The sequence below is a fragment of the Tetrao urogallus genome, assembly GCF_951394365.1.
Source record: "Tetrao urogallus genome assembly, chromosome: 8".
NCBI classification, from domain to species: Eukaryota; Metazoa; Chordata; class Aves; order Galliformes; family Phasianidae; genus Tetrao; species Tetrao urogallus.
Genome location: NC_136821.1, coordinates 10767222 through 10783209, shown reverse-complemented (window position 1 = coordinate 10783209; position 15988 = coordinate 10767222). Strand labels below are relative to the sequence as shown.

The following is a 15988-nucleotide window of genomic DNA, read 5'->3' as shown; positions in this document are numbered from 1 at the left end:
CTGTATTTACAACTACAGTACTTAAATCCTTTTTGAAACAGTTACAAAATATCCTTATTAGCAACTACAGTATTTAAATCCTTTTGGTATTAGCACAGTCAATATTTTACTGCTGATGCGCAGAAAGATTCTTAATAAGGTAAGTAAAATAAAACCTTGTTCTTTTTCAGTGCTTTGTCTTAGAATTCAAGTGTTTTGCTTTCTTAAAAACATGTACAAGTAATGCATAGTGCAAGGTATGAGCCTGGCTAAACGAGTAACAGATTCTTCTGCCTGTAAATGGATGAGCTTCCACCAATAGCTATAAGGATTTCCTTCCACCAATAAACAGACTTCCAAGTTCTGCATTCAGGATGTCATCAGGAATGACATCATCCTCCTCAAACTCATCTCCAAGCTTCTTCCACCACGGCCAGCGAGCGTATTTCAGCATAGCATTGTGGGACTCTTTGGCCTTGGTAGCTACAGGGACTGACCGACTCATGAAAACAGCAAGATCTTTTTCTGTGGTCTCTGCTAACTGCGGAGCATCTGTAAGAACAAGGAGAATCAGGTTTCTGTATTTTGTTTCTTATGCTGCAGTTTTATGAGTATTTTAAACAAAACAATAAAGATCACTACTCTCTCACCTCCTACTGTCCCAGGTCACTCATTTCCCCTTGCTGACATTACAATTTTATTGCTATGTGATAAACCAGATTGGAGAAGTAATCCGAATTAGCGCTATCTCAAAAAATAAATACACAACAGGGAAAGGGAGAAGGAGGGAAAGCAGGACTACATCATTCAGTGACAGCAGCGGTATCCATCAAACCAAATTCTCATGAAGCTGTGACATAAGAGGAGCTCCTGCTCACTGATGCTGGATCAGCACTCCTGGCACAGGGTGATATCAGCGTCGTGCTTCTACTGCAGCAGCGCTGCGTATTCACTGCCTGGGGGCCCCAGCACAATGTAAGCATGCTGTTGGTCTGCCTGTTCAGGCAGCACTGAGCTGCAGTGGCACACCATGTGACAGACTAAGTAATGGAATTTCAGTAACTTGCTGAATTTTGTCCTGCTTGGGTGCTCTCTGCTGGCTGCAGTTTGCTATTCTCATTTTCGATCCAAGGTATGTGAAATTTAGATAGCACAGCAGTGAATTCTGTTCCAAATAAAGCCAGGCCAGATTAAATGAAGACATGCCTCAAAATTTTCAGCTCAGAGATTTTCCTTTTCATATGAAGAAAACAAGAAAACAGAAGAAAACAACAACAACAAAAAAAGAAACATTAGAAAAAGAGGTTGTGTAAGATGCCCTTAAAAACATCTATGTCTTTTACAAGGACCATTGCTTTTGTTGTGAGTACATCAGAAAGACTTCCGGCAGAAAAATAAGCAGCTCCTTGAAAAGCAGATATATTTACAGCAATATCTGGATAGTTTCTAACTACCCTCAAAATCTCAACATAAGACGTATGGCAAAGGAAGAAAGCTATTTCGGTTTTTAAATAAGACTGTTCCCTTTAATTTTCTTTCTAAATTAGTTTAATCCAAATGTTAATTAAAACTATGACCAGAGCAGTCACGTACTCATTAGCAGCTCCACATCAGTGTTGACCTGAGCCAGTAACGTCTCTCTCCGCTGTGCTGCTCTCTGATCCAGCCTGCTTCTCAGCAGGAACTGTGCCAGCTTTTCCTGGGCCTGCATATGTAATTCTTTACTCATTTCTTCTGACATTTGGGAAGCCTGGAGGAAAATAAAAGTTTGTTACCATGAAGATCCATTAATCCACTGGGGGCAGACTAATGTCCAAACAAGGAATACCAATGCTGTTTTTAATTGCTAACTTAATCATTTTGCTTCCTCTGGAGCTCTCTCCAAACCTATCTACCAAGTATATGTAATTCTCCAATTACAGTTTGTTTTGACCTTTTTTATTCAATTAATAGTTTAAATCCCCAACATTTAAGCACCTTGCTCTCAAATAAGCAGGGTTAATATAGGCATACCTCATACGGATTATCTTGATCAGAATTTATGAATATACCTCATCCCTACAGTACTTTACATTGCATCATTACTGAGAATTATGAAATGACTAAAACAGACCGGATGCAATTTGATGTAGTCATCCACCTTCTGCTGTAAAGCTACTCTCTGCTCATCACTCAGCCCTTTGGGATCTTTCCAGGAAGAGAGAGTTTTCTTTCTTCTTTGTTTTTCCAAGAACTTACAAGCCTTTGAACAAAACACATGAGAATATGAAAATCATAGACAGGGAGTTTGTCTCACTTTGCAATAAATCAGTGACAGAAAAATGTCTTAGCACTGCATTCCATAAAACATAACTTCAGCTATACCAAAAAGGCAACATGAAATGGTCAGCATGAATACCAAATGTTAGAATGCTGGTGTTGTGAGGTTCCAGCCTTTTGTTTCAAAATGGTAGCTCATATTTTAGTTAGAAGATTGTATCACACTTCCTATGTCACGCAAGGTTCAACCTCTCTAGCCAACTTGTAGCTATAGATTATCACCCTCTGCATGTTTTCTGAATAACTTATAGCTATATCAACATTAAGAAAAGTGAACAAATCTTCTTGGAAGGTGTCAAAATACTGCACTCAGTCCTACCTAATTTTAGAACAAAGTTTGTACACTTACTGCTCTCTGAATGACGACAGCTGCTTTATACTCCTTAAGAGACTGTTTCTGTTGATGAAAATTTTTTCTTGCTCTATACCCTCGCCAAAATCTCTGGATAGTTAATGCAGATTTCACCTCCATTTCCTGCATGTGCTTATTTATCTGACCTACCAACGTGAGAAAAATCCAGTTATAAGATCATGGGTTGAGATCTACCAACAATTTACACCTTTAATCCTTAAAAACTAAATGGTATCAAAAAGCTTGGGTACTATCAGTGAAATAGTCTTCCTCAAAAGCCCACTAGCTGCAGGCCATTTCTCAGAGAAAGCTGGTAAGTGCCACGGAGCTTTACGTAGAGAGGGCCTCCTTTTTATCCTGTACCATTCTGAAGGCAGCATTTCTCAGTCAGTAGTTACTGAGCCCTTGAAGAACTCTTGGTCAGGTAACCAGGTCAGGAAAATAGACGGTAAGACTACAGTGCAAACAGACATGCAAGATTAGGAAATACATTTGAGGAAAATGTTCTTAAAGAGACCCAGACAGTTTAATCTTCTGAAACACTTCAGTGTAACACGTACTGGGATGGATTATTTCCAGTAAGGCCAGCTGTCTTTCATGGAAGAGTCTCATGGCCCTCTGTCTCTGGATCTGCATTTGCAGTTTTAGGGCCTCATCTTTCTTCTGTTTCTCCAAAAGCTGAAGCTCCTGTTCTCGTTTAGCTCTACAATACACAAAGACATTAACAATTAACTTAATTGTACACTTCTTAAAAGAATCTCTGTCTATACTGAATGGCCCAGCTGCTGCCAAGCCAGCCACTGGCTGCAGGACTACACCAAGCAACAAGATATCACCTGCAAACTAATAAATTACCACACTACCTGTGAGCAGGAAAGATGTGAGCCAGAAATTCAATTTGTTATCAAATAAAAAGATATACTTTTACTTAGGTTATACTTCTAAACACAATAAAGAGAGTCATGCTTCACATGGGACATTTACAACTAGAGTGAACTAAACTGTTTTGCTTCCATCATCTGTGGAAAAGGTAAAGCAACACTAGGCAACTGATACAGTATGTATCTTTTCCAGTGCATCCATCAGTATGCATGGCACCTGCTTTCCATTCTATGTACTATTTTTTCATACAGGCTGCTAAAGGAGATCAGAATGTTGGTTGTTAAGGTTTACTTTTCAAATCTTGAAGGACTTTTTCTCCAGGAAATACACACTGACACATTTCCTCCATCGATTTTGTTAACAGAACATTAAGAAAGAATCTTCTTGCAAATTCTTCACCTGTACTGGTTGTCGTAATTTGATGTTTGGACGTTGCCCCGCTGTGCTTGGCACTGGAAATGCCCCAGTAAATGTTTCACAAATCAGACAAGCAAAAACTCTGTGACTGGCTCCTAAGCTAATAATACGCAGACTAATATATTAATGCTAAATACACTACCATATCTATACCAGTAATTATTGAGACCACTTGGACAGGGTCTCAGTGAGGCTGGAGGAGCTGTGAGCTAGGGCTCTCCCTCTCTCCCCTCTCTTGTCCCAGTGGACCTGACATCCTCATTAGCAGTTCAACACTCCAGATTAAGAGTTCCCCCCATGATGAGGTAATGATGCAACTCCCTTTCCCATTGCAGCGAGATCACCAGCCTGCTTAGGGCCTGAGTGTCTCTGCTGGACCCACAGCTGGGAGTTCTGCTCTCCTCTAGCATTTTACTGGGGACAGTGAAAGAGATGTGGGGAAAAGGGCACAAATAGAGTATAAGCATAAAGGGTGAGGAGGAGGGGAGAAAAAAGCAGGCTAGTACCAGTGCCCAGCAATGTTGGTATCATTATATGTCACATACCTTTAGACTCACAGTACCATTGAAATAACAGCGTGCTTCCTCATCGCTAGTATAAAATTACAGGTAAATTTTCCACCAACTACAGTTTCTCCTCAGTCTCTGTAACTTTGTGGGGAAAGATAGGATGGAAGCTATTATGATCTGGATTTAAAGATCTGGCTCCAACTGATAAACACCATGATCTAAGAGACCATAATCCTCTTATGACAGTAATGCAGACTCTAAGTGTGCCCACACATCCACCTACAGACACAAATCACGATGTATACAGTAACGTCAGAATGGGCTCAAGGTTTTCAGCCCACACATTTCTGTAAATGAGAGCTCTTAACTTTTGCATTTTTAATCCAAGAAGGCACATACAGTACTTCTAAGCTGAATGATGTCACAGGGTGAAACAAGACTTCTGAAGACATTTCCCTAATAAAACTATCAACACTTTTCCCTAGAAACTTTCATGAGCTCCACTAAGTGGAAAACAGCAAGAATGTCCTATGAACTTCTCAGATGCGGATCTGTGAAGCTGACAATAGTATTAGCCAAGTTTGTAAGTGTTTACTTCTTAAGTAGCCTGTAAAACTATACATTCTTCTTCATTCTCCATTTCTCCCAATAATAAGCCACATTTGCTTGTACAAAACCGCGCTGACAGGGAAATATGTCTGCACTGAAGTACAACACAGAAAGACCCAGGCTTTCTTCAGCAGTTCATAGCATGGATTAACCTCTCTCCGATTGCCTACATGTACATCTACATTCACACAATCATGTGATACTTGATTAATACAAATCACTGCCATTTTAACAGTTCTACAGTTAGTTACATAAAAGTGAACTAACCTCATGGAAAGACTGCAAGCTTTAATCTCACTGAGGAGACATTTGTGAAACCACAGAGTTTCAGAAGTCTGTAACTTGTAGAGTTTAAGATCTTCCACTGCAGCTGCAGATGAGCCAGATATAGAGTTTCAGCCTTAACAGCATGGAACCAGGCTTGTTCTAAAATAAATCCATGAATATAACCAAACCCTAACTGTTAAAAATTCAAAAGGCCACTTGAAAGCTTTTCTAAAATAATGATCACAATATTCCAAAGCTTATTTTGATTTTTGGCGTAACTCTAAGTGCAGCTTTGACCTAGACAGAAAAAAACAACTACTGGAGCTGTACAGTCACTGTACTGTACTTAGTGCACTGGGACTGACTGGGCCATGACCATAAGACTAAAAATATTAATACATTTTTATTCTTCTCAATGTTAGAAAAGCACATTTAAAAGTCAGCTTAACTGATTCAAGAACTGCTTGTTTAAGATGCACGTGCTAATGCTTGCAACGTTGAGAACATGACAGTTAAGCAGCTGGCTGATTGCCTCCAGCCTGGCCACCCTCTCCTTTCTGCTTTATCTTGCTACACCTGATCCTATCAGGACTTCAGGACACATTTACTTTATGGTGGAATTTTTATAGAGTTAACTGTGAAGCAGTTAACTGTTCTGCCACCAGTACATCATCCTCTAATGCTGTTTAGTGCAATCCAATGCTGGAGTTCCACACTTTCAGTTTTCCATATGCTATACATTTTTACACAGAGGCTCACAGAACTAAGGGCTTTTTTTCATGGAGAAGAAATTTGGCAGCTGGGAAAGGGACAGTTGGAGCTTTTGGCACCAGAGATAGCAATTTGGTACTGCTGGAAAAGCACATTGTTTGGATGTTTTTGCTAAAAGAATCTGCAGTGAAATAGCTCATATTGGCATTACATTACTTCTATGTTTGAGAAAATACAGCTGACAGGAAAAAGGCATCTTTCAGATGGAGGACCTCTGGGTCAACCCAGGAAAATTCCCTGGGATATGGCAACAAATCCTTGGGAAAGCTACACATTTCCAAGTGGGAAGGACAGGAAGCAAATGGGAACAGCCATCTAAGGTTTATCACAGACAAATCATGTGTGACCAGCCTGATGGCTTCTGTGATGACTGGCTCTGTGGATGAGGAGAGAGCACTGGGTGTCATTTACCTGGACTTCAGCAAGGCTATCATCAGTCTCCCATGCACTACAGGGCAGGGCTGGCACTCAGGAAACTCCACAGACACAGAAAATGGGTCAGCAGAAACCACATTAAATTCAAATGGGAAGTCCTACACTTGGGACTAAATAACCTCATGAATCATACAGGTTGGGCCTTGGTTACCTGCACAGCAGCTCCACTGAAAAGAACCTGGGCATCGTGGTGGCTTACAAAGTGAACACGAGCCAGCAGTGTGCCCTTGAAATAACAACCACTACTGCATAGTGTGCTGCACTTGCAAAAGCAGAGACAACAGGTCAAAGAAAATTATTTAAACAGCTTTACTCAAGCACTCTGGAGGGCACGCCTGCAATATGCCCATACTTTACTGGGTCACCCAGCAAGACAGACATCGACTGACTGGAGAGATAATGGTACAGAGCATATAGGATAAGTTCAGGGAATCTAATCTCTGTCTTTTGTTATGTGTAGAGAAGATAGAGCCACATTCTCACAGGTGCACCGAAAAGGGACAAGAGTTAGTGGAAAAGAGCTGCAACAAGGAACATTCCTGCTAACTCTAATGGAAGAATTCTAATGGAACGTGAATCATGCAGCACCAAGACAGGGACTGAGTGAGATGGTGGGTCTGCATCCTTGGAGACCTCCACAGCTGCATACAGCCCCAAGCAGCCAGATATCTTGTTTTAAGGCTGGCCCTGCCTTTAGTGGGGAATTGCTTGATATGACCTAAATTTTTCTTGAGATTCTGTGATGTGAGAAACACCAAACTAAACACAAACAAGTCCTATCACACTATTTTCTAGCACTTTTTACAAAGAGATGCTGTTTACCTGAAGCTTCTCTGCAAAGCTGTCACTGCTTGGGGCAGTTTTTTCAGTCTTTTTCTTGTCTGAAATCCCTTCCACGTTGCCTGAATTACACAAGCTGCTTGGTGCTGTCTCTGAAATGTATAAAATAGTTAGCAGAATATTTGCTCTGCATATAAGAACACATTATTACTGTTTGCATCTTTGGAACGATCTCAGCAATTGGTGAAACCTTATCAGTTTTCCAATGCTCTGAAATGCACAGTGTTTATACCAGTGGGGGGCAGCTAAGGTCTTAGACAATTATTATCACAAAACTTGTCTTTAGTCCAAAGGCAGCTAACCTGATCATCAGTGCTCTCTTTGGTAAACAAATAATCTACAGCACAGACACATATTAGCCACATAACTGATACTAAAAATTTTAAAATTGAAAGTATCTGAAGCACTTGATATTTCAAGTGTCAATTCGGTCAAAATGTCTCCACTAGAGAGAATGGAAAGACAAGTCTGGAGAACTAACTGTAGGGAATATTTACATTCCCACTATGATCAGAAAATGCAACAAATAAGATTTTAAAAAAATCATATTCTCAAATGGTGTTTTTTCCAGAGAGAGCAGAACACCCAAAACACCCTGCTGTGTTTAAGGTGAAAGCAGGACCGTGCAAACACAGCTCTGACTTCCTTTGAACTGCTCTCTCTGAAAACCCTGCCTATATTTTGTTAAGCTCATAAAACACACATTTGCTCTTTTTATTGGAAGCACGGCCCAGACAATGTTCTCACTGAATGCTTTCACAATACAGCTCTTAATGCTCCCAAGAATTCAGAAATCTACATTTATAACACTGATGCAAAACAAGCAGATACAATTAGTTTTGTTTTACAGTTAACAAAAATTATCTTTTTCCCTATGATTGTATAAAACTTCACACTGCACTGTGACTATGCAAAGTCAGTTTCTCAAGCCATTCTCAATTTCCATTCCTCAATTACTGGAATTCCTTGAGATCTTAACAACGAGAAAGAAAAAAAAGAAATAGAGTGAATTGGAAATAAAAAAAAAAAAACAACACCTACTGATACAGTGAAAAAAACAGCACAGGCTTTGAAAAGCTCAGACAAAGTGAGACAGTAAATGCAACCTGTGTATATACAAATCACAATTAACTACAAATTCATATTAGAAAGTCTCATTAAAATTCAGCACCTGCACTTCCTCTTTTCCATTGGATTGTTCCAAGCATAGCAAGTCCAGAAGTTGACTGAGATCCCTGTCAAATCCTTTGCCAGTCCACTGTTTACTTAACAGCACATTTAGTCCTATGAAAGAGAGAAGAACCGTGCAATACTGCAAAGGCAATTTCTTCTTTCTACGATTTCAAACTTTCAAATAGAAAAATCCAATCTGACTCTACGTGCAAAGAAGACTAGACTGCAGCTAAACGAGGTCAATCATCTTTGAGTTTACATATTATCTCTGAATATCTGGTGCTGGAATCATTATTATTAAATACTATAGCTTTGTATGGGCAATGATTATTGCACCTATGTAATGGGCAGTTGAATTAGCAATGTATTTCCAATGTCTTATCAGTACAGCATTGTAAGGTATTCGTTACTGAACCAAGATGGCTCTGGTTAACCTCCACCTTTGCATTTTTATGGGGGATGCAAGGAGGCCCAGTGACTGATTGCACACAATCACAAACCTTTGTAGCGAGCTGCCAGTAACTTCAGGAGCTGCTTGCAAAATTTTGCCATCAGCAACAGCAATTTTGTAGCAGAGTTTCCTATGACAGGGTTGGTAGAAGATGAAAGCTTATAAACAAGTTCATCCAATAAGGAATGCAGGATCTCCTCATCAACCCGAAGCAGGACAGAACTTAATATATAAAAATAAGGGGAGGGGAGGAGAAATGAAGAGTTAGTTACAAACTATCAGGTTTTTAATAGTGAATTCTTATTATAGATGTCCTCAGGTATTCAGCAAGACAACAGCTAACATACGCAACTAACTGGACCAGCAATCTGATCCAGGGTGTAAGGAAATGGAACTGAAGAGTCATTTTTGTTTTATGCTGCTTCTTTTTCTGTGATGAGTCGATACTCCCACGTTTATTCCAGTTAAACTGAGAAGACAAGTATTGCTAACTCATTCCTCACTGCCGTTGTTTCAGTGGCAGAGGCAGTACTGCTATTTCAACCCATTCCCATTCCCTCATTTTAACAACAGGATAAACAAAATATCGGATATTTCTATTTCTACAGCAAAGACCAGGAAAAAAAAAAACACCACCACAGCTCTCATATATGAAAAGTTCTATTTTACAAAGCAGTAATGAACTGAATTTGAAATTTGAGATTCAGGAAAATCAGTGACATAAGAACAACTAACCTATTGACCCCCAAAATACTGTGTAAAAGAGACATCATTGTAACTGCTGTTTCAACACTGTCTGATATTAGCAACTTCAGGAAGTGATCATTTTGCAGCACTGCAAGAAAAACAAACAGACAAGAAATCACACAGTCAGAATTACAGGCTTTAAAATACTACAAAACAAATTAACTGAATCATGAAAGCCACAACAAGTAAAAACAGGCACTTTCTGGAACAAACATCATCTTTTATCATTTTTACACTGAAGCTTCCTGGAATAAGCAAACTATTTCAACACAAAAGGGAAAAAAAACATGCTGGGCTCTGTTTTTCTGCCGCTGGACATCCTTTAGGCACTGGCACTGAGATATAACAAAAGCTTTAAAACTTCTTATGTTACACTAGCACCAGTTTCTCATTACACTAGTGGAATTTCATCACCGGGGCAACAATATCCAGAGAAAATAAGCACTACAACCTTAACAGTTTGTTAAACCAGCTTCATTTAATGCAAGACCACTGATGTCACTGAAGCACCATCTTTTGTTTTTGTTCCAGTTCCAGCCTACTTATGTAGAATTTTTTCTGTCCATTTATGTTTTCAGCTATGTATTTTGTTATCTTTAATTTATTGCTTTCTGTGAGAGACAAAACCAAATTCTGCTTTTCATTATGAACTAAATATCCGTGTGCTCAACACTGGCTTAACTGAAACTGTATTTTGGTCAAAAGTCTAGTAAAGTTTGTTAGATACTTGGCAACAAATAGCATGAGAGATAGCATGGATAGCATGGTAACAAATCAAATAACCCATTTTCAATTCATCCCCCATTTTAGGTCTGGGAATGTACTTCAGTCAAACTTCTGCATATATTAATCAAAGACAAGAAGTTCTGAAGTACCTTTTCACTAAAAAATATCTGCTCTTCTAAAGGTACAAGATTACAAAGGGAAATTTCAGGAAAACACTTTTACTGTTGGTTTCTAAAAGATTAGAAATACAATTCCAGTATTCTCCTTTAGTGGATCTTTTACAACCTCAATACTGCTGTTCCTGTTGGAAGGAATACTTTAATAGACTGCCTTAAGATCTATCACAAATTAGAAAACTAGGAGGGGATTGGCTTACGACTGTCTCTTGCCAGCTCTATTTCATCTGAACAAATACCCGAGTATTTTATGAATGAATTTTCCCTTACCACACTCTGTTAGTTGAATATGTCCACCAAACAGCCAGCAGATGGCATCAGTTACTGTTTGGAAATAGCGTAAAAAATCTTGTTTTTCTTCATCCTAAGCAAAAGAGAAGTAAAAAAAAAACAAACGTGTGTGTGTATCTTCCTACTACATCACGATATGGCAGGAAGTCTTGTATACTTCAGCTATTTGGAAACCAGCTCTACCAGCTGCACAAATTAAGTTGGTCAAACCACAGGAACCAGGCACACCAAAAAAAAAGGCCAGAGATCAATCAACAAAGTCTAAACATACTAGAATAAAGCATCCAATCCTGAAACCTTTGTAATGGGGAGAGAAAAGGCTTGTTGAATTCTTAGAAGTATACGTTAGTATGGGAGGGCTAAAAAGATAACTGACAGGTTAATACAAATGAATCACAGATTTGATTCACAAAGTAGTAAATACATTATTTAAGATTACAGCACAGAAACAATGAGCACAAAGCAGCCAAAGATATAGGTAACAATCCACAAGGTTGCTGTGAACTGTCACAGTGAGGCTGCAGAAGCACTCCTAGTTGGAGGTTTGGCATCAAATACCAAACCACTGTTAGAGCTGAAGTTCAATCAGTTTACCCAAACAGAATATAGACAAGCTTGCTTGTGATAACACTGCACTGGACACAACAGCCAGGAAGTATCTAAGTTTTAATGGGAGCACAGACAGTTTGGAGTTTGGAGTTTGTATTCCAGGTACGATCCACAGCCACTGGCAATCAAAATTCTCAGTGAGTGGACAGCAAAGTGACAAATGTTATTATAAAGCACTTAGCCTGATATCTCCCACACCATTCAGCCTCCACCAGTGGAATTCCGGGAAGTCACTTCCTAGATCTGTGCAGTGAGTCCCAGCCATCAGTCATGGTTTAACTATTTGGTACTGACTGAACAAGAGATACAAAATAGCAGGAAGAAGGTAAGGCATAATACTATCTTTGGTGTGTTTGGCAAGGCATCAGTTTCTGAAAGCTATTTTAGTACTTCCCTTTACTTTGAAGTCTTCTACACAAGGCGAGTGAGGGCACAACAATACCAGCAAAGAGGGACTTTTGAAGTTCCAGTGAGTAAGCATCAAATTTGGGTGCCCGGTCACCTCCGAGACCACAAGATTTGAAAGCCAACATACTAACTATAATACAGACTGCACTGGAATTCAGAAGTAATCTTTGCCCACAAGCATGACTCAAGTAGCATGCAGGCTGAGACATAATAAGAAAGAATAGGGGAAATTACATATTGCAGATAAGAGTGGAGTCTCCTGGGATGTCATTCAGGAAGCTTCCTAAGCATTAAATGCACTTCTAAAGTGTTGAACAAACAAAAAATACGTCACTCTACTGATACTTTCTGAGAAGTGATTATGTATGTAATGACCAGAACAAGACACTGTAGGAAAACTTTGCCTAAGTCCAAGGAGTTATTGAGACAAGAAATGGGATACAAAGGAGAAACAGGAATAATAAACTATCAGAATCCACTGGGTTGGTTATTTAAATTATCATTATTAAACTTTTGCTGGTTCTGGCACTCAGAATGCTTCAAAAGCAATAACTGGACAAAACCCTTCCCCTCCACAAAAGGAGAGCAATATAGGAAAGTGTTCTCATCTGCTAAAACACAAAGCCTGCCTCTAGGGTTCCCTACATGCTGGTTCAGAAGCAGCAGGCATTTGGGAAATTTTTTTGCCATTTTCACTTTAGAAGTTCTATGTCAAAACAAACTCTGACCTATCTGACCTAAAGTCTTAAGTCTTCCTAAACCACACTTTCTTTTATTGTAAAGCTGAATGAAGCACTGAGAATAAAGCAGTTACAAAGACTGAACGAATCACACGCCAAGTTAAAAAGACACTGCTATGGCTGGGATGCTGTTTTTTAAGGCTTTTTTTTTTTCCATCTTACTGCTCTAATTCTTTTGTCTTATACATAATTACATCCTCTGTTAACTCCTCTAAAATTTCTCAAAAGTAGCAACCAAATTCTAAATCTATGGTAACAAATTTGTTTAGGCCCATGTAATGGACTGGATGCTCCACGGTAACAGATTTTAGTTTCAAAGCTATGTAAAGAAAAATTATTTTAATTTCTGGAAAATAATTTTTCATACTACAGCACATCTAAAATAATCCTACTCATGCAATACACAGGTTCAGAAAGGTTACAGAGATTCTCTGCTCTTCTGATCATGAAATTTAAATACCTTGACTGCTCGGATAAATCGCGCTTGCAGGCGTCTCCCCAAGAACAGCAGGTTGTCTACAGCTGAAGGAAGAAATTTCTTGTAAAATTCCTCAGGATCTTCTTTCACCTCCAGTCCTACACAACAATGACTGAAACGGGAGGGGGGGGGGGGGGAAGATCAACCTGAATTGTCAAAGGCCTGTTTGAACAGTTTTGAATGAATGTCATGTCATCAGAGAAGAAATGCTTCACTGGAATGGGACAATCCATCATTGAACAGCAGTTAACTGCTGTGACTAGCTCCACTATTGCTGCTTCAGAAGGAACAGTAATCAGTGGCAGGCTGGAGACACCAAGTATAATGCCACTTCTCACAGCACGGCTCAGTTTAAAACACATCCAAGGCACTTTTGCCTTTATTTTCACGGGTCCTGTTCAGACTTGTTCCATATGTTTGGGACAGGCTCTGATGGTCATAAGGAAAAGAAGCAAAGACAAACAGAGACTTGATAAGGGAAAAGAAAGCATGACGAAGGTGGTGCAGATGATATGACAAAAAAATACACCAAACAGCTATTACTTCACCACAGAAAATTCTGTGAATCTGCCTACAGCTTTCCTCTAATCGAGGAACACATGCGGGATCAGTTCCTCAGATCTCAGTTTTCTGACTTCACTCACCACAAACACGTCGGTCATTTCTGAAAGGTTACGTACAAGGAACTGTAATTTTTAGAACTGGGAATTTTTCAAGTCTGTATCCCACATCAGTGCAACAAAAACGCCTTTCCAACTTCTTATGAATTTTGCTTCCTGACATCTTATCTAATCTTTGTTAGCTTTCTGCGAACACACACACGAACAGCTTTGCTTACCTAAGCCCCGTGAAAGCACATTCTAAGCATGAAGCTCAGATTCGTCAAGTTACAAAAGGACATTTTTACAGCTAAAATAAATCTCAGTTTTCTCCACAAACCAAAATAGCTTATAAGAGTTGGTTTAAACATCATGCAGCTCTGGTGATAAATCTTGCATCTCTTACAGAAATTCCCTGCATTAAAAATTCATTTTGCAGATATGACATAAATAAGAGATGGTTGCCTAATTGCTTCATGCCTTAGAATTTCGCTCCCTAGTTAAACCAAAATCAAGTACAACTAGGGGAATATTTATAACTCATTATTTTTCCTGGCATCAAAAATTGAGATTGGATCATTGGGATTTAAGTTTTAAGTTGGCTTATTTACTAGCTAGGAATTAAACTTCATTATCGCATTCTCACAGCATCAGTACATCAAGCTATCTAGTCTGTAAGAATAATGCCTTCTGTTACATTTAAAATGTAAATAGATATTTAAATGGAGCCAAGTCGAGCTGAGAGTCAATCAAGCTGAAATTTTTGTAAAAGACATCTAAATAGACTTTTTTTTAATAACTCCAATAAAAACTACTTAATTACTTGGTAAAAACTGTGACACAGACAAGTACTGGTCACAAAAAAAGGTAAACCCAATGCAAAAACTGTTCCCACCGAACAGTTTACCCAGTTCAATGAAACACAATAAGAATGAATTAAACAGGGCCAATTAGGCTATGCCTGATCCCTCTGCTCTTGACTGCTCCCTGCACTTTAACCCTGGCCTTTCCTGAACAACAAGCCTTGTTCTGGATGGCAGCCAACGTATTACAGCTTCAAAAGAAAGAGAGCAAGATGAAAAGCCACAAAGAAAACAAGATGAAAACTTTTTAGCACTTTTTTTTTTTTTTACCTTATTATCTCTGCAAGCTGGGCAGCAGTAGCCCAGCCTCCCTGCAGCCGAGAGCAATCTTGTCTAAGGACCAGCATGCAGTAGTGAATCAGATCATAAAAGTATATGTCTTGCTTAATTTTCTTGGACTCCTGATGCCCCAAGGAAGCACTGCTTAAAATTTCTGTGGGAAGAAAGCAGGAGGGAAGGGAAGCATAGGAAGAAGGGAAGCAAAGGGAAGCATAAGGTTCTGCTGTTCAATTTGGATAGTACTTTTTCTAGGCGTTTGCTCATTCTCCAAATGTAAGAGGAATACATACACGCAGAGCTCAAGGTAATTCTAAAAATCCTAGGAGCAACCAAATATTTTCTCAGCACTTTCCACGCTCACAGCTACAATCTGCTTGCTGGATGACGCTTGGAAGGATAGCTGAATGTAGCTTTCCATTTTCTCACTGTACACTCAGATGTAAAACAAATGCTATGCGGGACGTAGCCCACTTGTAGGAATGTCCTAGGCCAGAGAAAGCCACAGGCACTGCCAGACGTACGGCTCCCTTATAATTACATCCCGATTTAGAACAGGGCCCGGCTTGTTCGTGCCATTCCCACGAGGAGTGGCTGCGGCAAAGGCAAAGGCGCTGCGGCAAGGCCAGGAGGGGAGCCTCACCGAGCTGTGCCCGAGCTCCGGGCGTACAGATCTACTGGCAGCCACAGCCTGGCTCGATGAGGGAGAAACGAGGGTGGGAGCAACGCAGCCCCGATCAGCGCGGGCCCACACAGCGTGCCGGCGGGGAGCTGCCTCTTCCCACTTCCTCCCTTCACCTCCACAGGCTGAATGCTGTCAGAACAGCCGCGTTATCGCCTCCTCAGCCCTGCCAGCCCCGCCACCGCCGTTCCAACCGACCTTCTGAACCTAAGGAGGCGGCCCACGCCTCGCCGCTCGTCTCCTTTAACTGTGCGAGCGGAACAAATTACCCTTTAACTTCAGCAGCAGCCCCGGCACGTCCCGCTCGCTGCCCTCAGCGACCCGCGCGGCCAGGGCCAGCACTCGGGGGTCCGCGGCCATAGGGGAGCGCAGGGAGACCCGCGGCACCA

At 40.2% G+C, this 15988-nt stretch overlaps 1 protein-coding gene across 1 annotated transcript; it reads right to left on the bottom strand.

The window, feature by feature from the left end:
• Positions 1 to 301: 301 nt before the first annotated feature.
• On the bottom strand, positions 302 to 15959 carry IQCB1 (IQ motif containing B1; the record flags this gene model as incomplete). The annotated part of the gene is made up of 13 exons (XM_079539405.1): positions 302 to 531; positions 1573 to 1729; positions 2093 to 2221; positions 2648 to 2796; positions 3211 to 3353; positions 7363 to 7472; positions 8552 to 8664; positions 9054 to 9226; positions 9740 to 9839; positions 10924 to 11017; positions 13162 to 13291; positions 14912 to 15074; positions 15869 to 15959. The coding sequence occupies 13 exons, from the start codon at positions 15957 to 15959 to the stop codon at positions 302 to 304; spliced, it is 1782 nt and encodes a 593-aa protein (XP_079395531.1).
• Positions 15960 to 15988: the final 29 nt, after the last annotated feature.